General features: G+C 42.6%; 1 protein-coding gene across 2 annotated transcripts in view; it reads left to right on the top strand.

The window, feature by feature from the left end:
- Nucleotides 1-544: 544 nt before the first annotated feature.
- GPR158 (G protein-coupled receptor 158) overlaps nt 545-22,276 on the top strand; it is a 191,811-nt gene continuing 170,079 nt past the window's right edge. For both annotated transcript variants that reach the window (XM_041714383.2, XM_041714382.2), the window contains exons 1-2: nt 545-1,880; nt 16,016-16,121. In XM_041714383.2, coding sequence (XP_041570317.2) covers nt 1,009-1,880; nt 16,016-16,121 — 978 coding nt within the window. In that variant the 5' untranslated portion in view covers nt 545-1,008. The remainder of the gene's footprint in view (nt 1,881-16,015; nt 16,122-22,276) is intronic.

The raw sequence follows: 22,276 nt of genomic DNA, 5'->3' as shown, positions 1-22,276 counted from the left end.
CCCCGCTCCTGCGCTCGCCCCGCGGCCGCTCCCGCGGGTCCCGCCGCTCGCCCCCGGCGCGGAGGCGCAGCGGCGCCGCCCCAGGCCCGGCCGCCAGGTGTCGCTGCCACGCGCCGCGGGAGACCCCCGGGGCGGCGGAGCCCCCGCGGATTCCCGCCCGCGGCTCCCGAGCCCCGGGGAAGCGGAGCGGCTCCCACCGGGACGGGCGCCCGCCCCGCCTCCGTCCCCAGCTGAGCCGGCTGCAGGTGAAGCCAGGTGCCTCGATGCCTCTCCGCGGCAGCAGCACCGCCTCCCCCGGCACCGCACGGCGCCGTCCTCCTGCCCCGTGAGTGGCTGCCGGCTGACTGACAGGCGAGGCGGCCACATAGGGCGGCCGCTGCCTGGCGTACACCTATAAGGGCCGGTGGCGAGGAGCGCCGCGCGGTGTGGGGTTACCCGTGGCGGAGCCGCCCGGTGACCATCCGTCCTCCCCCGGCCGGGCGTTCTCTCTCGCAGAGCCGAGCGGAGGCGGGTGCCTGTCCGCTGACTGCTCCCCAGCAGCGGCCCCGCCCGCCGATCCCCGCAGCAAGTGTCAGTCCCGCGCCACGGGCCCTCCTCTCCGGCAGCGGCGCCCGAAGGATGCGGAGCGGCGGAGCGCGGGCGGCGGCGGGGCGCCGCGGGGGGACCCGCCGCTGCGCCGGGCGCGGGCGCCGCCGCCCCTGCGCGCTGCGCCGGGCAGGAGCTCAGTGAGCGCGGTGGCCGCGGCGGGAGGAGGCGCAGGAGGGCTCGGCTCGGCTGTCGCCGGAGGGGCTGCGCGCCGCTCCGCGCCGGCGGTGGGGCTGTGCGGAGCCCCGCGCTGGGGAGGCTGCGGGCGGCACCGCCACAGGTGACTCGCGGGCCGGGGGTCGCGTTCCGCCCCGCTGCCGCTCGGCCGCCTCTGCGCGTTCGCACCCCTGCGCCGCGGCCGCCTGCGCGAAGCCCATCTTCAGCCGCCTCGCCGTGCCGGCGCGACCGGCAGCACCGGGGGACATGGCTTTGCTCCGGCTCCTTCTTCTCTTGCTCCTCGCCCAGCGCGGGCTGGGGGCTGCCGCCGACCAAGGGCAGGCAGTGCGCGGCCGGGAGCGGGCGCTCGGAGGGAAGCAGCCTATTTACAACCACATCAAGAGCCGGGAGCCTCTGCCGGCCCCGCGGAGCCGCTCTACAGAGAGCACCATCTTGGCGCAGCGGCTCGCCGAGGAGGTGCCCCAGGACGTGGCCTCGTTCCTCTACACGGGCGACTCCCGGGAGTTGCGGCGCGCCAACTGCTCCGGGCGGTACGAGCTGGCCAGCCTCGCCGGCAAGTCGCGCTTCACCTCTCACCCCTCCCTGCACGGTGCCCTGGGCACCCTCACCCACGCCACCAACTTACTCAACATGATCCTCCAGAGCAATAAGTCGCGGGAGCAGAACTTGCAGGAGGACCTGGAGTGGTACCGCGCCTTGATCAGGAGCCTGCTGGAGGAGGACCCCAACATCTCCAGGGCCGCTATCACTTTCAGCACGGAGCCTTTCTCCTCCACTCCCCAGGTTTTCCTCGAGGCCAGCAGGCACGGGAGCCAGGTCCTCCTGCAGGACTTGTCCTCCACGGCTCACCGCCTGGCCAACGCCTCTGTGGAAACAGAGTGGTTCCACGGCTTGAAGCGCAAGTGGAGGCCGCATCTGCACAGGAAGGTCTTAAATACGGGCCCCAAAACATTGGAAAACAGTTGGAAGAGGCGGGAGAGCTTCAGTGCTGATAAGAACCACATCAGGTGGTCCTCACCATACCTGGAGTGTGAGAATGGGAATTACAAACCTGGCTGGCTAGTGACCCTCTCGGCGGCTTTTTATGGGCTGCGGCCAAACCTCCTGCCCGAGTTCAGGTAAGAAGAGTGTTCTGCTTCCTTTCTGTTGAGAAAAGGAGGGAGGAAACAGGATGGGCATTTGGTTCTGTCCCCTCCTAGGGAAGGGCATTCTGGTCTCTGGGTGACCTGATCAAGCCCTGCTGCACGGGCTGCTCAGTCACACCGCAGAGCAACCTCAGGCCTTCCTGTTGAGCTGTACCTTCGTGCCTTCAGGAGCTGTGGCTCCTTAGAAGAATCACAGTCATCTCAGTCTGTAACACAGCGTTTGCTTTACCTGCTCCCATTGGAGCAGGCGTGCATGTGGTTTACATTCCTGATGTGCTTGTGGGGAGAGGTGAGCAGCAGTTGCCAGTTGAAGTTCATCTGTGTCAGCAAGAGGAAACAACTCGTTGAATTGTTATTTCTTACTCTACTGCAAAATTGAACCTAGCTGGACCCCAGCTATGCTTTTAACCTGCTGGGAAATAACATTGTTGTGCTGATAAACTGCTGCTTCTGGTCTCCAGAGCACATCCACTGTGGGGTGCTCGAGCCCGGTCAGTGGTAGTACACTTGTAGGTAAATCAGTGCTGGTGACTGCTGTTCTGTCATAGTTCATGTGGCTATAACCTGAAGTGGCAGTAGGAGAGCTTTCCTTTTGCACCACCAGCTTTATATTTGATACCTGGCATATGTAAAGGTTTGCTTAATTTTTATTGCTTTATATACTTTTTGTTGCTTTTATATACTTTGCCACTGAACTGCAACTAACAGAAAGGAAGATAGAAAAAGGCCCTTTCTTGTGTCTTTGTATTTTGACACCAAAGAGAGATTTGCTCAAAGAATGAGAGCAACCTGTGGAGTGTGAGATGCCACTTTTTCCCCTGGCATTCCTGCAAGGGGTTCACAGGTAACTCTGTCCAGTGGGTAATGCGCACTGCCCAGAAGCAGCTGGCATTTCTCAGGATGAGAGAGAAGCACAAGACTTCTTTTGTGCTATGAATTATTAGTAGGTAAAGATTGATAAGAATGAAGCAGACACCAAAGAGATTTTGCCACACCTGGGTAGCAAGGCAATAGCGTCTGTGAATGCTGTTTCTCTTGGCTTAGTCTGAAATCCAGTGCAATCAAACAGATACGAGTACAGTCGTAAGTCCTTGAAAAAATTCAAAATTTGTTGAATGGATAATGGCTGCTTATTTCTCTGTTGAATTTCTTTTTGCCCTGAAATTTTCACACTTATGGGGATGATAGGGTTAAGGTAAAATGAGCTCAGCTGTAGGCTGTTTGTTGCCGAATTCCTCTCGAGACTAAAACCCAGGAATAGGTCTACTGTAGAGCTCTTCTGGACCCTAGGGAGTCCAGAGAAGTCAGGAAGCTTGTCAGAGATCATTTAAATGCAATGTTCAACATTTGATGAAGTTCGGGATGTGGATGAAAGTTAATGTAGGCTAATATTCTCTTGTTGGGGATAGAGTTTGGCAGAACCACTCGGCTGGAGGTGTGGTGGCAGCCATAAACCATCTCTCTGAGAATATAAATTTTGATACAAAGTTTAACTCAAAGAAGCTTCAATCTTGACTTAATTGAAGGGGAAATAAACGCACGTTTTAAGGAAAAGAGTCTAAAGCTCCAATCCCAGCTCTGTGCTAGGATTCTGTGATGCCAGGAAGCATCTCAGTGGTGTAGGTTTCTGCTGTGGTAGCTTTGGGGTGCAGAACACACCAGGTCTGTTTTGGCGTAACCCTGGCCACCCACGGCAACCAGTAGATGTCCTCCTGGATGTAGTGCAGAGCACTGCCTTCCCTGCCTCATCTTCCCAGCCTCTGCTTGCCACGTGGGGGTCAGTTCCGTTCAAGAAATAATAGAATAACTTGTTATAACACTGACACTTCAAGGGGCATTCACTGAGATCATCTAAGCTTGGAGAACCACTTCTTATTTAGAAGATCATGAGATGGAGCATGTTGTGCAAGTTCAAAGTGTTGTGTTGCTGTTATACTGAATAGTTAGGACAAAACCAACAAAGATTTGTTGTTATCAACAGAGATAAGTTTGTAAGCATTTCTAAAAAATGGGTTATGTTTTTTGCCAGACAATTAAAGAAGCAGATAGAAGAAATAAAATTATAAATACATACACATTCTGGCAACGATAGTTCCTGTGCTTCTGATTTGAGGTATGCTAGATAAAAGATGGGCTTAAATAGAAGGTTATTACTTGGGATATTGAGAAAGTAGCTTCTCAGCTACACAGAAAATGGTATGCACGAAATATGCTTCCAAGACTTGTAGTTTGTCTCAATATTTACACAGTGTTTTTAATACTTAATAGGTACACAGCCTCAATGTGAATTTTTAAGAGAAAAAAATGGTTTAAAGCATGAGCACATAATAGAAAAATGTAACATCTAGTGTGGAAACATGAATTGAAAAGTGTAACATCTAGTTACTGGAAAATTAGTGTGTGAATTACTAGAAGATGCCTCTTGAAGTGAGCTTCCTCTCACCGTCAGTCTTTGAGTGAAACAATATTTTGAATTTAAATTCTTATTTAAGGCCCGTATGAAAAAACAGTTTGTTAACCTCCATCTTTTGAAGCAGCTATGCTGGTTCTCCCAAAAATGTATCTTTGAACCATCTGTTAGAAACATTTTAATGAATCAGTTACCATGCTCCTCCCATTTAGTAGTCTGGTGTGATATCATTAATGTTAATTTAGTGTATGCCTCTTTAATATTATTCTATCAGTTTTTGTACTTTCTTTGCTCACATTAGATTTAATGCATGGTACATTAGGGTGAGATTCATTAAGGAGCATGCTCTATTCATGAGAGTTCTTTCACATTACAGAAGGAAAAGCCCATTTCTCCTTCTTGGTGTCTCTTCTGTGGCAGTAACAGATGGGTTTGTTCATGTGGCATAGCAATGGGAAGAGTTTAATGAGGGCAGTACTGGTAACTACTACTGGCTGTGTTCAGTGCATGCTGCTACGGCAGTGCTGTTGTCAATGGCATTCTGAAAGTGCAGCACAAAGCAGCAAGCTTTCTTAACATTGTGAAGATTTACAGTGCTTTTGGCCTGAGGGGGCTCTTGCAGACAGCTCACATGTTTTCAATTTCACCTCTCCTCTTCCCAAGAGATTGCTGCCCAACTGCCCCAAGTGAAGGCCAAGGAGAGAATGTGGTTTAGTGTAGCAGTGTGGGGTTTTGATGGTGGTTGCTGCTGCCTGTGTCTTATTTCCCAACACTGCTATAGTTAAGTTGTCTTGCCATGACTAACACTGTAGACAAGTGCTGAGGTGAAGTGGAGAAACCAAAGGCAGCTTGATTGTCCTGATAAATGTACCAGAAGCTTTTCAGGGCCACATTTGCCTAGTACAATGCCAAATAGCAGTGCTGGCTCTCTGCAGCTTCTTAGCAGGACTTGCTGGTGTTTTGCTGTCTGCATTTGCTGGTGTTTCCACCCAAAGTGCATGGAGAGAACATTACTGCTACCTGCTTATAAGGTGCTGTGTAGGCTCTTGTTCAGAAATCAGGATCCATAGAGACTTAATCACTTGATGTTAACCATCCCTCCTGTTTAAACTGATGGCTTGCAGCTGAAATTCATGACCTAATGTGCCTAATCACTCTACTGCTGTAGTGCTGCAGGGGATAGAGCACAGTAGCATCTGCCACAGATCTGTGCCCCTCCTCTGCTGCTGCCTATTGCACAGTCAGAATGAACCATATTTTACTGCATGTGATGATCCAACTGTCCTCCTTGCAGCCCTAATGAGAAAGTGTAAAATTGTGAGAAATTGCGTGTTGTGATTATGATTCCTTTTCTAAAAGCATTTTCTTGGCATCTGGAGAAAGAATTGAAAGGTCTTCATTGCTTTAGCAGTCCAGGAGACAGGTGGGAAAGGTCACATTTTCATCTGGAAGAAAAGTTGACTAAGTAGTCAGCTAATAGGAGCACACAACTTAAAAAAAGTCGTCCTGGGTCACTGAGTCAGTCTTCTGCTGTCACAAGCCCACTTAATGTCATAAGTTGACAAATCACCACCTTTAAGTAGGTGGGTTTCCCTCTTGAGTCTTCAGTTCACTGGCATGCTGGACCTAAGGGTTGGGTAACATCTTCTGATTTCTGATCTGAATTTATTCACTCGCAGTCAGTTCTCATGCATTTATTCTGGTCCAGAACTGTCTTCCATCTGACTTAGCGCCCTTAGCTGGTGTTTACTGCCCTGACTTATTTATAGGCAGTGGCCCCTTCACCACCTTTGTTTACTTGACTACAGAAACTGCCTTTCTTTAGTCTCTGTCATAAGCTCTCTGTCCCTGTGGTCCCTCTTCTCAAGTCTTGTTCCAATAATTCCTGAGCATGGTTAGTCAGATTCATGTGCACTGTTTCAGGCTTGTGCAATGACATCAATTATCCCCAAACTCTGATGAATGAGTTCCTGCTTTTGCAGTTCAAAATGTTCCCTTGTGTGCTGTTCTCATTTTCTTTAACACTGTGTTGAAATATGTCCACATTTTGGGAACTGGTCATTGGTCTTGCATGATTTCTCATTGTGGAGATCAGATTGTCTTCAGGATCCGAAGCATTGGCTTTCTTTCCCCCTCCCACCATATTCCAGCAGGTTATTTGCAAATCCAGCCCAGCATTTACTATCTTTAAGGTTTTTAGGGGGGATCCAATGGAATAATGTCTGTTTTGGCAGAAGGGTACTAAATTAGCAAGCTGAATAAGTTTGGGGTGGTTTTGGTGAGTTTTTTTTTGTTTTGTTTTTTTTTAAATTTTATTTTATTTTGAATGGAGTCTTGTTCTGGGTCACTTACAGGTAACTTCATTTTGAATTTTGGCCAGATTTTGCTATATCTTAATATTTTCTGTCTTCCAGAGGTTTGTTCCTTCTCTCAGTTATTGGAAAGATATCCCTTGATTCAAAGATAATCTTTACTGCACAGTTAAATTGAGCTGTTTCTTCCCTAAAGGCAGTGTAATGTAGTGATTTCTACTGTACCATTAACAATTACTTAGACCACTCCAGAGTTAGACTATGATGGGACTCTTAGTTAAGGAAACATTACTAAAGGCAGATTAAACTGTGGAGGTAGAAGTATTTATGACAAATAAGTAATTTCTTAGGGATTATATCTATTATATGATTTATTATTCTGCTAAATATTTCACAGCTATTGAAGTGCTTGGTAAAAAACCCCAAACAAATGTAGACTTGAAATAAAGAATTTTAAAAATGGGTAATTTTTTTTTTCTTTTAGACATGGTTTAATTTTTTTCTTTAACTCCTTTTTTAGTTTCCTCCAATCTCTTTAGTCTGAGTACTGAGCTAAGAGAAAATTAATTTTAATTGTTGAAGGAGACTTATAATTTTCTTGTGCCATTGTGATATGACATTAGTTGTATAATACAGAAGATATTTTAAAATTGAGGTTGACATTTTTTATAACATGTCCTGGCCTTTGATTGAAGGTGTGGGTGGATTTAGAACAGGTTTCAAAAATTAAAAGGAATAATTTATTTTCTAGAATTTCTGAAAGTCTTGGATTTGTGTTCCTGAAAAGAAGTTAAACCAAAGAAGCCTCTTATTATACAGTCTGTTTGTGGAAACCCTTCAGGATATTTTAAATATTTTCTAGGCAATTAATAATGTCCCTGCCAGCATTTTTCATACGAGGTCATGGATAGGGATAGAAAACTGGATGTTGATGAAACATAGGAAAGGAACAATATGGGTTTCTCTTTCAGAACCATGATTCAGCTTTCTTCAATATTGGAGAAACAGAAGTGGGTCTTCAAAGAAAGAAGTTAAATATGGCTGTGAGAGGATTGAAACACATACTGCATTCATATCCACAATTATGTAGCTGAGTTAAAAGGAATTTGTGTTTTTTTCGGATCAAATTTCTGTTTCCAGCTCCTGTGTTTTCCACCCCAATTGCCCTTGGGCCAGGCTTCCAGCACAGCAGGTTATCAAAGCTCTTTTGAAGGGAATAGACATGTGGCAGTCCTTACTATCTGAGATTCAGCTCCAGGACTGTCATCTCTTCTGTTTGTGAGTATGGGCTGAGATAGAAGTGTTCCTAAATGTAAGAAAAAATGTATTGCTGTTTTAGGTCAAATAAAAGGTTTCCATGGTCCTTGCTCCAAAAGCAGCTTCTGGCAGGTACTGAAGGAAAAAATGCCAGGTTTTTCTATCCTGGTTATGTCCAATTTACCAATGATAAGCAACAAAAAGAAATTGTTTTCTTTCAGACTTTATCTGAATGACTCGATAGTAAGTACATATTAAACTGGCCTTCATGATTCTTATCCATGTTTTAACACATTTTTGTCTTCTGCTCTGTAGTTTAGCATTGTATTCCATAATATATTTATATATTCCATTATAGCCATCTACTGTGGGTTCCATAGTTTTCTAGTTTTAAACTCACTTCATCAATCTAAATTCATTGGGAGATCCCAGATTCTTGAATGAATATTTTCCAAAATGTTTTATTGCATCTTTTCTGCATTAGCCAGGTTTAGTTGTGGGTTGTATTAAGCATTTTTATCACTTGCAAACTTTGTCACTGGCCACTCATTTGTGAAGTCCAGCTTAACTTCCCTGCACGTGAAAGCTGGTTTTTGTTTCATTGAGTCTTTCAAGACTGAAGAAAATAATTAATTTTTATCAAAAGCTGTCTCTGCTCTGAGCAATTTTTGTATCTTGGTTGTGTATTGTGTTAGAGATTCTACTTCAGCCTTCCACTTTCTGAGGTATTTGAAATGTTTTAGTGGAGCCTATCCTTTTATCATGCAGTTTCTAAAAATATCTTGGGTTTGTCTTACATTTTTGTAATTTGTATGTTCTTCCTTGCCTGCGTTTATGCCTTTCAAGTTTTTTTGGAGGTTGGCTTCCACTTCTGAGTTTTAAAATGACCTTGTTATCTTTAAATAAATCTTCAGGGTCACAGGATTCAGTACAGTTAGGCTGAGATCATCTATCCTGTGTAGGATTCTTCTATTTCAAAAGCCCTTTGTGTTCCTAATGTATTTTCTTATTTTGTGCTCTGTTCCTTGGGACTCTTTCTTTCCATATGCCTCTCTGACCCCATGGATGGTAATGGAAGCATTAAAAAAAATGTAACCTGAATTTGGCTCCAAGACCTCTTTTCATAGGGATAATATAAGTGGTACTCTACCATCACTGACACCTGGCATTCCTATACAAGGGGATGCTTTGTGACAGAGTTACAATGCTAGCAGCAAATTGAGCATCCTTAAGTGGAAAAAACCCCCAAAAAACTCCAAAGCATCCTCACTCTGAGTATCTGAGGAACTCTCTGACTAAACTGCAGGGCTATCCCCAGGGAGGCAGCATGCCATAAATATGAAGGTAGATTGAAATAATTCTTCAGACAATAGAATTCAGCTTTAAGTATTCTGCACTTGTAGTACTGTTTCAAATGGCCTAGAGAGAGACTCTCTTTGAAGGTGAATCCTAATTGATGTGCCTACACTGCTATACCTAACTCCTCAGTTAAGTTTATTTGTAGTGAAAGTTGGTTCCCCTATGAAAATATTGAAAAGCAGCAGTCATGCTATGGCTGAGGAATTAGGGAAGGGTAAGGAATTGGTAGCAACTCTGTAACCAGGCCAAAATTGTGTCTCATGTCCCAGTAGCTTTTTGTGAACCTGGCTGGCTATGTATGGTAACAACTTTAACAATGTCCAAGTGATGCAGAATCCTAAATCTTAACTTGCAAAAGCAAGCTGAAGCTGCTGTTTGTCAGTAAGACTTATGGCTGAAATTAATTTGTGAATTTGACACCAGGGTTATTTTTGGGTGCTCAGTTGATGGTACATGGGAGGAGCCTCAGGTGCCTGGTACTATGCAGTATTTGAAGTTTAATATTCTTGAAAGCAGCAACCTACAAAATGAGAATGGTCAAAAACGGTATCTGCTCTGAAAACACTGACTATGATAAATACAGTGTATATTTGTCTAGAGGAGTGGATATTTGCAGATTTCTGATGGCCATAGAGAGAGATTGTTTTTCTTATCTCCTTGTTTTCTGGCAAAGAGGACTTATGAAGGACAGCATGGAGGGCTGAATGAATATGACAGCAAGAATCTAAGCAGCTGTTTAGATGTGGGGGATGATGCCCACTTCAGTGTGTGATAATCATCCCTTATACCTTAACTATGAGTGCTCACAATGCTTACAGACACAAAAGTGAACAAACTTAGAGGGCAAACAGCGTGTTTAGCTGAGCTGACCTCTGTGCCAAAAAAGCTTTTGAAGATCTAGAGCACAAAGATACTGTTTATCACCATTTAAATATTGGCAGGCTATTATTTTGTACAGTTCTGGCTTAAGCTGACTAGGAGAAAAAGAACATGTTCCTCCTGATTTTTTTTTAAATGATGTAACAGTAGAGGCAAAATAATATTCTGTAGATAGGTTTTACAACATGTTACAATGAAATATTATTACTACTGAAACTATCAAGATAGCTAGTAGTTTGGGAAAATAAGCTTAAATCAATTTCTGGCACAGATATCAAGGCAAGCAGCATGCCAACAAACAGTAGAACTGGAAATACAGGCGGGCATTAAAGCCTCTTAAACCTCTGACCTGACAGAAAATCCTTGATGACATTATTCTTCAATGATTAACTTATATATAATTCAACTAATTCTTTCTTGACTGCGTGTTTAACGTGGACATGCAATCCTTAGATATCTCTTTTGTGTTGTAAGGACTGTAAAATTGTGTCAGGAAACAAATACCTATTGTTTCAAGGAGATTAACAAAATATGCTTACCTGCCAGATGGTCCACAATTACCAGTAATATTGTTGTTAACTTATGGCTGTGGCTTGTGTTCAGCCAGGCAGCATTGCCTGTGTGGATGAATGTGTTACGCTGACAAGCTGAGTCTACTCTTACACCCTTGATATTTGTCTTGATTGCTTACACCAAGATAGCAACACTGCAATTATTCCCAATTAGTTCGATAAATATAACACGGGGAGTTGGTCCATATACATTCTAGGAGGATGTGTTCTTTCATATGTTCCATTTTCTGAATGCTGAATCAAAAATAACTGAAAATGTGGGTGGCTAAACAGGCTGTGCCAGCTACTGTATTAATCACAGATGAATTTCAGAAATATATCATATTAGTGTGCTCTGTGTAATAGCAGTGGGGTGCAAGTCTGAGATGGGGTTTTAAAATGGATCTCAAATGAACACAGTAGAAGACTTGTACCATCATGATACCTTTGCCACATATATGCTCAAAGAAACTTTGCTGTTGACAGTGCTGTGTCCTCAGGTAGTTTCAGACACTGGAACTACTTCAGAACTGTGATGTTGCTATGAAACACGTATTGCAGAGGTCTAGTGAAAAAAGAATAATATGCACCATGGGGGGAACCAGTTGAAATCCTGTGGCAGCTTGTATCTGTCAGGAGAGATTGCTTTCCTGTTCCTGCACTGTCCTGTTTCTTCTTGCTGTAGCTTTTCACCCCAAAACTCACAAAGCTCTGAGAAAAGGGAAAGCCAGAACAACTTAGCCACATCAGAAGTTCAGATTGTGCTACGGAAGAGCTGCAGATGGGAGAAAAGTGTAGGTAAAAAAGTTTGTATTGAATTCATGAAGATTGGGTTTTCTGAAAGACAAGCATTCTTGTAAGAAAAGCTTTAGTACAAGAGAAGTAAGAGGAATGCGTGTTTAGTTTGAAATGAAGGAATTTTGTAGTATTTCTGGAAGAAGTATTATGAAAATATTTTTGAGCTTGGATGACTTAAATGTGATCCTGACATAATTTAAGCATAAATTGAAAATGCATGTGGAAGTGGGGCCAGATCACCTGGGAAGAATGTGGAGACTCTGAGCTTGACTGTGATCATGAGTATCTTGTATCAGCAACAGTGTGCCCAGCAGGATCAAGGAAGTGATCATTGCCCTGTACTCATCACTGGTGAGGTTGTACCTCAAATCTCATGTTCAGTTTTGGACCCCTCACTTTAGGAAAGATATCAAAAGGGCTGGAGCAAGTCCAGAGAAGGGCAGTGGAGCTGGTGAAGGGTTTGGAGCACAAATTCTGTGAGAAACAGCTGAGGGAGCTTAGTCCAGAGAAGAGGAGGCTCAGGGGAGACCTTACTGCTCTCTACAACTGCCTGAAAGGAGGTTGGGGTGAGGTAGGGTTTGGTCTCTTCTCCCACGTGACAGGACAAGAGGAAATATCTTCAAGTTGCAGCAGAGAAGTTTTTCATTGGATATCAGGAAAACTCGCTTCACTGAAAGGATTGTCACACATCAGAACAGGCTGCCAGGGTTGAGTAACCATCCCTGGAGGTATTTAGAAGATGTGGCATTTAGGGACACAGTTTAGTGGTGACTTTGGCAGTGCTTGGTTAATGGCTGGGACTCAATGGCCTTCAAAGTCTCTTTAAGGTCTTTGCTGCTGAATGGAAAAGCATGCTTTGTGACAAAAGATGTTGAGAAGTCTAAGAATTACAGGCTGATCAGTCTCACATCAGTCCCTGAGAAGATGATGGAGCAAATAATTGTGAAAACCTCTTCTGGAACACATGAAGAGGAGGTATGTGATTGGGAGTAGTCAGCATGGATTTCTCAGAGGGAAATGGCATTTAACTAACTCAGCAGCCTTCTCTGTGTAGATAGCTGGTGACCAATTGGAGGTCAGTCACTTTTTATATGCTCCTGGTTGGCACTAGTTTGACGTGAATCACCAATGTGTGCTTGTGGCAAAGAAAGCCAACAGCCTCCTGGTTGGTGAGAGGAAGTTTTGCCAGTGAGTTGAGGGAAGTGATCCTTCCTCTTCACCCAGCCTGGTGGGACCCCATCAAGAGCGCTATGTCCACTTCTGGGCTCTTCAGCACAGAAGATAAGGATGTGCTGAAGCAAACCTAGTACAAGGCCACACAGATAATTAAAGGTTGGAGCTTCTGACATGCAAGAAGGACTGAGTGAGCTGGTACTGTTCAGCCTGGAGAAGAAAAGGCTCCAGGGGCATTTTAGGTGTAAGTACCCAGTGAAAAAGTGTAAAGGAGAGACAGACAGACCTTTCTCAGCCTTATTCAATGGAAGGGTGGAAAGCTCAAGAGGCACAAAATTGAAATACAAGAAATTTCCTTTAAACATCAGAGACCTTTTGGACACTGAGTTTGGTCAGTCACTAGATTGGATTTCCCAGAGATGGTGAAGTCTCCATTATTGAAGGTATAAAAAACCCCCAACTTAAGAGATTGCTTTGAGCTGATTGGATTGATCACAAGAGGCTTCTTCCAATGATAGTTGCTGTATGAATCTGATTTTCACATCTATTTTTAACAAAGTAATTGTATTAAAGAGCTTTCAAAGGATGCAAGTTCTTTAATCAGTTCTGATGTGAGAAGTCCAGAAGTATATTCCTTACTTTCCAGTGCATGGCTCTGAGTGTTGGGATGCTCTCCTGTTTTCTGATGCTTGTCCTATTGGAACATGTCATGAATTCACCAAATTGTTGCACTTCTGGTACAAGGCCATACTCAAATGCCTTCTCAGTGTACTTAATAACCCTAATTTCTCTGGCTTGTGTGTGTTGTCTTTCTCACAAGAAACCTCTAGTTTTCTTTGGAAAATATTTAGATCCTTTTTTTACTGGCACTCTGCTTCTACAGGGCTTGCTCATGATAACACACAGTTATCATATATATAACTCTTAAAGGTGTTTCTTCTGTTGGCAGTGATTAGTTTGTCCTTTATTTGAAGTCTCTACTTCTCTTTGCAGAAATGTTTGAGGAGAGAAAGGTGACTTTCCTCTCTTACTAGTTAAAAACAAAATGTACAAAAGGGAAAAACTTTCCATGTAAAGGGAAGAAAACCTCCTTCCATCAGGTCCTTCAGGTGAATGGGTTGCGTTTCTATTAAAGTTGAATCATCACTGCTTTTCCTGCTGCATAAACTGATTTCTTTGGAGTAGTCAGGATGATGCTAATCTGATAGCTTTGCCAATGTGACTGGTATATAACATGAATTAGGAGAGCAAGGAGTAGTGTTGGTCTTGGTCCTGCTGCCTGCTTTGTGCCTGTATGCAGCCATGGAGAGAGTACTCATTTGCAGAACAGGTCCTGTCCTCAGCCCACAAACTAATATTTGTATTAGCTCATAAAGGTCCAGAAAATATTAGAAACCTACCTGGTGGGATCTACACATGACTGGATGTGTGATCTGTTATCTCTATTGCTATGGGCATCTGAATCAGGCACCTTCTTGCCAGGTTAAATTTGCAATCCACTGACATCAGCATTTTAAAGAAATAATCTGTGCAGTACGTCAGTTTTTCCTCTTGAGGTTATTATTGCTCAGCTGGAACATGGAGAAAATGTTCCTTGGGGTAGAAACATGGTTTGAGCAGTCCCTGGTGAAACTGCTGTTCAAAACAAGTGTACAAAGGCAAAAACTAAAAATATATCAGAATATTCCAGAGGTGTAGTGTGTGCCATTTTAACTTGCTAGAACCAGCACTTAAATATTTCAAGTAATGTCTAAATGTGCCCAGCATTAGATTGTTTAGATTCTAGTCAGGAGACTGAGTGGGATTGAGTGCTCCTGTACTGTCTAACTTCTCACTGTCTGTTTTATGTAATTTTCTCATGCATTCTTCTGACCACTTATATGATGTAGTTATGTTTTATCATTTACTGTATAGCATGAAGATGAATGTCCAAATTTAGCTCTTGCTGTGGACTCTTGCTGTACTGGGGTCAGATATGAGGGAACAGTACTGTCCTGGTTTTGATCACACTCACTCTTATGTTCTGATTTTGCTTGTACATATCCTCTCAAATATATGGCTCTGTAGCTATCTTGTAAATATTATTGTGTTATGAGCATTAATTAAAAGAGGGAGCACACTGAGATGAATGAGATGCTTCTGAGATAGAGGCTGGGCCATGCCCTTGTTAGTTCACAGCCTGAAAGAGGGGAGATGATGGTGTTTGTAGTTGGGGAAATGAAAACATCTGTCCCAAGTGGCTGGAATGATTGACTTGAAAGGAATGGTATTCTAGATTTAAGAAATTAGCACAGAGCCTTCATCCACTATGAATGAGCTTGTGTAGTGATTTATCAACTAGAAGTTGCATATTGACATTTTTGTCAAGTCTGGACCACAGCAAAGCAGTCATAGATGACATACTGTGACAAAATGATGCTATAAATGTCCTAAGTAATTCTAAAGAATATGTAAATCTTTGAAGGCATTTTTTTTAAGCTATAGAACTAAAGTCTTGTACCTTTTTTCTTCTAATGGTTTTCAAGTCTTTTATACAATAGTGTCAGCTTTGAAACTGGCTTGTTAACTTTTCTTTCAAAAGAATTTTTGAGGTAAACTGTTGATGATGAAACCTAGAGACTTCTTGGTATAGGACTTAGACAATTCAGATGGTCCTCTGGGACATCTGTATGTAGGAGCCTTTTATTTTTTTTTTTTTTTTTTTGGCTTCACAGACTTCAGTGGTCTTCACAGACCTGCACTGGCTTGTGCAGCTTTCTGATGTTGTATCAGGTTTTATTGCAGGGCAGGCTGGCAGAGGTGTGGAGAGAGGGCTTTGGATGCTTGCTGGAGGAGGATGTTGAACTGCAGAGAAGAGGCCTGAATTTCTCTGGAGGCTGGGTTTTCTCTGGGGAGAGTACAAAAAAAGGCTTTTTCCAGTTGTTTTGGCAAATGAGGTTCCATGGAGCAAAGGAGAGAAAGCAGTTTTTGCTGGATATAGGGTGAGGTGCACTGATACTTGGCATCAGAACTGGCTGGGAAGGTTGCTGGCAAAAAATAGTGCAGGTCTTTCACTGTATTTATTTTGGGTCTTTGCTGCACAGTAAAATGTGAAGGGCATTACATTGTTTGAACATATAACTTGTTCTTTACTGCCACCCTGGTCTTAATACGTTAGATTTACTGAGCTCTTGCCCATAGTACATCTCAGTAAAATCTAAAAATGTTTCTGTGACCATGGCTCTGGAAGCACAAAAATTTTCTGGTTTTAGATATTTTATCAAATTCCATATTTAGAAGATGTAGTTCTGCTTTTCAGGCTGCAGCATCATAGAAAAGCTTAACCTGTTTCTGTAGTTGTGTTCAAGGCTGTTTCCTCTCTGTTTTCAGAGGTGTTGTCAAAGTCGACATCAATCTGCAGAAGGTGGACATTGACCAGTGCTCGAACGAGGGATGGTTCTCAGGGACACACAGGTGTCATCTCAACAATTCTGAGGTATGTCTGTCCCTAAGGGACCTCACTTCAGTAACACTGAGCAGTGTTCTGTACTATAAATGTTATTTATTTTATAGACATTGAATGTGGTTTGTAAGGCTGAAGGAATCTTTCTGTGTGAGGTATTATGGAATGCATGAGTTTCATGAGTGCCTGCATTTCAGAATTACTGCTGTTAAAACAAACAAAATTATTGTGATAACAGTTACAGGGAAAAAGATTACTAATGAAATAATTTGAGGTTCTGCTTTGCAAGTCAAATAATTATTTTGTGCTCAAAATCAAAATAGGATTTTAATGTTATTGTCACTTTTGCTTGGACAACTTTGCGAAATGTAGTAGAAGTAGCTGAAATGCTAATGGTAATTATTCAGAAAAACATGGTCATTTGATAGAATGATACAGAATGGCAGAATTCGATACTGTAATTCCTTCTTAGTAGAATGCCAACATTTTGACAGAGCTGACTAAAATGTTTGTGCTCAGCTCCTTCCTGCTTCCCCTTTCTTCTGAAGGTCTGTGTCTGATTCCATCTGTCAGCAAATCATAGCTCATTCGGCTTGGCCTGTCATATGTATTCAATGAAACTTTTTAACAAAATACATTTTGATTTTTCTTTTAATTCTCTTGTATAAAGGTGATTACAAAGGCACCCTTTGTTTTTTTTTCTGTGAGAGTAGGTGCCTTGTGCACTTCTGTACTTTTGGAAAGGATAATTAAAGTGTAGGGGAAATTAACATTTGTCTACCAGAAGTCAGACGATGTTTGCCTAATTTTTTGTAAAATGCCAATTTATCAAAGCCAAGTCTAAATTTATAGAAAAACAGTTGGTTTTGATGAATTCAGCTGCTAACATTTTTGAGCAAGAAGAGCTCAAAATTTTTGTAAACATCTTTGTATTTTTCTTTGATTTTTTTTTTAATGAAATAAACTTGAAATGCAAAATCAAGCCTTTGATAAAGACTGATTTAAGACTAAATATCTCTGCGAGTGAAAAAATGTATTTCTCTGCCAAGTACTTTTTGACTTCTGAATTGAAGGGAATGCTTTTTAAATAGCTCATGTTTCTTCCTAGAAGAAAATATTGTTTCCCGTGTGATCTGATAAACCTTGTTTTTTAATCCATTCTGGTTATCCCAAGTGTGATAATATACTTTGGCAAGTGCTCCTCCTAATATCTTAAGAGCAAAATATGTTAGGAGAAGGGTGGGATTGTAAACTGCATCTCTGCAACCACAAATAAAAGGAAAAAAAATCCAATCCTAGGTCTCTTGTGGTTTAGCCCCAGTTGGCAGCTAAGTACCATGCAGTCATTCATTCATTTCCCCTGCCCCCACTGCCATGGGGAGGAGAACTGGGGGAAAAAAAGACAAAACTCGTGGGTTGAGGAGGAAAATTGGGGGAAAAAAGACAAAACTGGTGGGTTGAGATAAGAACAGTTTAATAATGGAAATAAAGTGCAATATGGTAATAATGATAATAAAATATACTATTACTAAAATGATAGGGGGGAAAAAAGGAATGTTAAACCCAAGAACAACCAGTGATGCACATGCCTGTCCTGTCCTCCAGCTGCAAGTGACCCTTCCTGCCCAACTCTTCCCAGCTTATATATTGGGCATGGTGTTCCACACTGTGGGACATATCTTTGGCCAGCTCAGGTCAGCTGTCCTGGCTCTGCTTGCTTCTTGTGCACTTCCTCACTGGCAGAGCATGGGAGACTGGAAAGCCTCTGACTTAATGTAAGCATTGCTTAGCACACTGGTGCTTTGGCTGTTGCTATCAACATCACCCTCACAGAGAATCCAAATCGCAGCACTGTACCAGATACTGAGCAGGAACTACCACAGCTGAACCCAGGAGAAGGTCCCATGGGCTGCCTTCCATACTTGTTTCATTGGAACCCACTGTGTGGAATAAGTGTAATTTACATAGCTGTGCAACAATATTTTCCACACAGTTTTTCTTATAAATGTTAATGAAATCATATTCCCTGTGCTCTCTTTTATCTACCTAGGAGAAGTTAAACAAATACCTGCTGATGATTCAATGCTCTGCCCCCATTTACAAAGTTGTCTCCAGCAGAGTAGGAAGAGAATGGAGATATCTGGATTTCCAGTTCTGCTCTAGTTAGACCCTCTTTGCAGACTTCAGTTTTGTTAGGTGAATTGAGTATTTACTGCAGCATAGCCTCTGTTCAGACTGTTTGATAAGCCTTTGCCATAGTGAATTTCTGATTTGGCTCTGAAAGTGTTTACTGCATAGCCCATACCTGGTGCACAGTCCACCAATACCATTAAACCAAAGGCATAAAGCTCAGTATTTCAGAATATTTAAAAATTTTGGAAATGCAGCTCCCTTCTTCCCTAATGCTATGAAAATAGAGTGACTTTATGCAAGAATGAGAGGAAAAGACCAAAGTTATGGATTAATCAAAATGCTTTTATAGTGGCTAAAATCCATTAGACACATGGCAGACAAAATCTACTTTCTGTGCTGTTCTGAAGTGTTTATTTTCTAAATAAAAATCAGTGGAAATGAGGGAGATGGAGGTGCATGGAGACATATGGTAAGCCAGTGGTCTGTATGTGCTAGACAGAAAAAAGGAAAGGCATGGATGGGATCCAGCTTCTTCCAGAAAATAGAGACTGTTGTTGAAAGTACTGTATTGCCTTCACCTAGGCAGGCACAGCAGATATTAGGAGATGATGCTAACTGTGGCACTGGGATTTGTCTTTGGAAGGTCATCAAGAACAACCTGCTTGTGATGGAATAGTTGTAGTGCTAGTCCTTGCTTGGAAAAAAATAGTGTCAGGTTGAGTGATTTAGGAATATTATGCTCAAATATGCAAAATGCAAAGATGTACTAATCTTCCTTAAACTTCATCTGTCCTTAGATTTAGGTGTTCCTTATGATTGGTGGATCTTAAATATCTTGCTTTATGTATGGTGCCCTTGAGTACAACAAACAGAAACAAGCACTAAGAACTTTGGATTCCCCATTTTTAAATTGACTGCCTAAATTCCTAATATGTGATGGACTTTTTCCTTGATTTGTTCTCTTTTGTGGACAGTACACATACGTCCCTGATTTTGCCCTCCTCTAACCACAGGGTAACTGGACATGGCTCAACTTAACTGAGTGGGAAGTTAGGTGATACCTAACACAGGAAAGCCAAATTGCAGCCATGGCTAAAGTCTATTTCAGTTGTTACGTTTTTCTCTTTTCTTTTAATAACTGGATCAGCCAAAAAGAGGCTGATGGCCAAGTGTTATTTTTGTGAGAGAGCTACATTCTGCTTCCTGCCTTCTACCTTGGCTCCCAAATAGGCAACAGCTTCCCCAAAAGCTATTGGGCAAGATATTTGGATTCTCTGGGGCTGCAACAAATATGACAGGTAATATCTACAGAGTTAGAAATAATTAAGTTGGGTAGATCATAAAATCATGCAGACAAGTCTGAAAATAACAAACAGAAAAAGTGTAGTTACCCAATAACAACTGCAAATTGATTTCATTGTACAGGCAGTGCTGTACAATGCAGTCAAGGCTGGTTATGGGAGTAAGAAAACATGCACTTTTACCCTGTTTGAAACCCTTGAAGACTTTTACTATATTGGATTTCTTCTCCATAAATGCTGACAGCAGCTACTGGCACTTTAGTAACAACTTTAGAGTCCTTGTGGAGCCACCAGCAATATTGTCAGGGCTGAGGAGCATCTGAAGAAATCAGCTGGTGTGGCCCCTTGAGCTCGGCCGGATCCTTCCAGCCAGCAGAGTCAGTCTGTGAGCAGTGGCAGCAGACTCCACAATGTTCCCCTGGCCTTAATGAGCCTTGCAACAGCTTGCAGTGTGAGGCAGGCTCAGGTTTTAACAGTATTCCACAAATGACAGCGTGCAAAAATATCTAGAGGAAACGAGGGAAGCAGAATAAACAAGAAAGCTGCATTGCTGTCTGCATACAGTGGCTGCATATCTGTGTTTGTAGAAGGATGCATAGGTTTACTGTGTGTTTGTTTATTGTGCACAAACACAAAACCGATTCAAAAAGAAAAACAAATTAGCAGTGCAGCCAAAATATTTTTTTTCATTGTTTAGCAAAACTTTTGGGTCCATCATATTTTATTGTACTGTATGCAAGGTTACAAGCAGCTGAGCAAGGGGAAGGCAGGGGCTGATTAAAAATAGAATTGTAATGGGGACTGAATTGGGAGGGGGGCTGGGGGAACCCACTGCTTTCCAGGTTTTTCAAGCAAATGCTTTTCAGTGTCCTTGTCAGACTGGGAAAAGGCTATTAATGTGCACAGTTTGTGGGAGGGGAACTCTGGCAAGAGATTAGCCTTTGAAGTCATAACCCCCTGGGTCATACTCAGTGTCATTGATTTTGCTTATTATTTGCCTGTATTTTCTGTCCTATCCTTTAGGAAAAGTGCAGTTAGAAGAATTTGAAATCAAAGCTGTTTGGTGATTCAGTCTGAGTGAATGGGTTTGTGAACTATAGTTAGCTTCTAATTTGGTAATAATAATTATTCTTGGAGCTACAGATTGCATTCAAAAAAGGATAGGAGCAGTACCCAACCAGAGCAGAGAGCATGTCAGGATATATTTTGTCTTAAAACAACATCATTGGTGGTATAAAACAAATACTAAATGCAGTATCAAATCCTGGACTGAAGGAGGAAGTTAAGGCAGAAAGGGCAGTGACTAATTTCAGTATACAGGTAAAAGAAAACATAGCCAGCACTTCTTGGATTCAGAAACAGACAGGTGTATGTATCTGTTCTTTCCAACAGCTTAGGGTATTTGAAGAGAATGCAGTAGACACAAAAAAACATTTTGGATGCTATTTTTAAAATAACTTTTGCATCATCTGTGTTCATAGGAAAAGTCCCCTTATGACAGTAAACCAGATCTAATCTGGCACTCCCCCAGACACTGTTACATAAAATAAGGTGGAGGTTTGTTAGAATTCTCAGTGATAAACAAGGTGCTATGAAAACCAGCTTTCAGTTTAAGGAAGAGCCAGGTTGCTTAGTTACAGCATCTTTACTTTAAAGACAAAAAATTTAAATGAGTCTGTGTTTTGCAGGAGCTAATCTTGGTTATCAGTGTTTTCTTCAAAGAAGAAAACCTTTGCAAAAATTCCTTTCATCCTAGTTAGCAGCCTTAACTTGAGCATTTAAATTCATCTGGGTCAGTTCTATTTGGGGGAAGGAAAAACAGAAGCAGAGTTAAAACATGAAAAGAGGTAGATGGTTGGCTGAATGATGTTGTCTGTCAAATTAAAATAGCCAGGAGATTTTTGGTTTATCTTGCATATGACAGGTGATGTAGCATTACATCTGTTTCCAGTTCTTTCAGATCTATGACTGCAATTTTTGGATCTTTCTCTGCTGAACAGAGATGTTCAGATGATCCTATCAGGCAGTGCTGGTTAGTTGTACTGGTGCTTTTTCCTTTTTGTTTGGGAAGGGAAGAAGTGAGGCCCAGAAGTTCAGTTGGCTAGTGGAACATGAACAAAATATACCTGGTGGGAGTGAAGGGGAAGTTGCAGAGAGGGGGATGGGTTCAGGGAAGAGCTCTTCCCAGGAGAGAGATTGAAAAACTGTGGCTGGTGCAAGAGAAGGAGGATCAGGGTGTATTGGGAGGCACAAAAAGCCTTGCAACAGGGAGCCTGGGGACTGTAGCCAGGCTTCACCATTCTCATGGCAGACTGGCTGTGAATTGCCTTTCCCAGAGTGAAATGGCAGAAGGTGTAGCAAACCCAGGCATAAACAGAACACAGCTTCATTCAGAGTTCTCATTTGTTATCTCTATGTTCAGGGGCCTGTACAATGTCTGAAAAATGCCTCTAGTAGCATTAAGTACAATTAGAGACATACATTTCGATAAATGCACAGCAACTTGATTTCAAAGCATCTGGTCCATTCTGTGAGAGATTTGACATGCTTCTCTTGTGAGGTGATACAAAGACTATTATCGCCATTTTACAGCTGGTCCACAGACAAAATTATCTCTAAACTGATAGACTAGAATTGAAGAGTGATCTCTAAGTATGTGAATTACCTTCTCCAGAGTTTGATTTCTGCAGAGAGGTGTGCCAAGCATGTGAGCTGAGAGTCCCCATGTGCTCCATCCAGGGCTCAGGCTGGGTC

This window comes from Taeniopygia guttata, chromosome 2 (genome assembly GCF_048771995.1).
Source record: "Taeniopygia guttata chromosome 2, bTaeGut7.mat, whole genome shotgun sequence".
Classification (NCBI taxonomy): domain Eukaryota; kingdom Metazoa; phylum Chordata; class Aves; order Passeriformes; family Estrildidae; genus Taeniopygia; species Taeniopygia guttata.
Note: the sequence above shows the minus strand (reverse complement) of the source record. Positions and strands in the feature narration are given on the sequence as shown.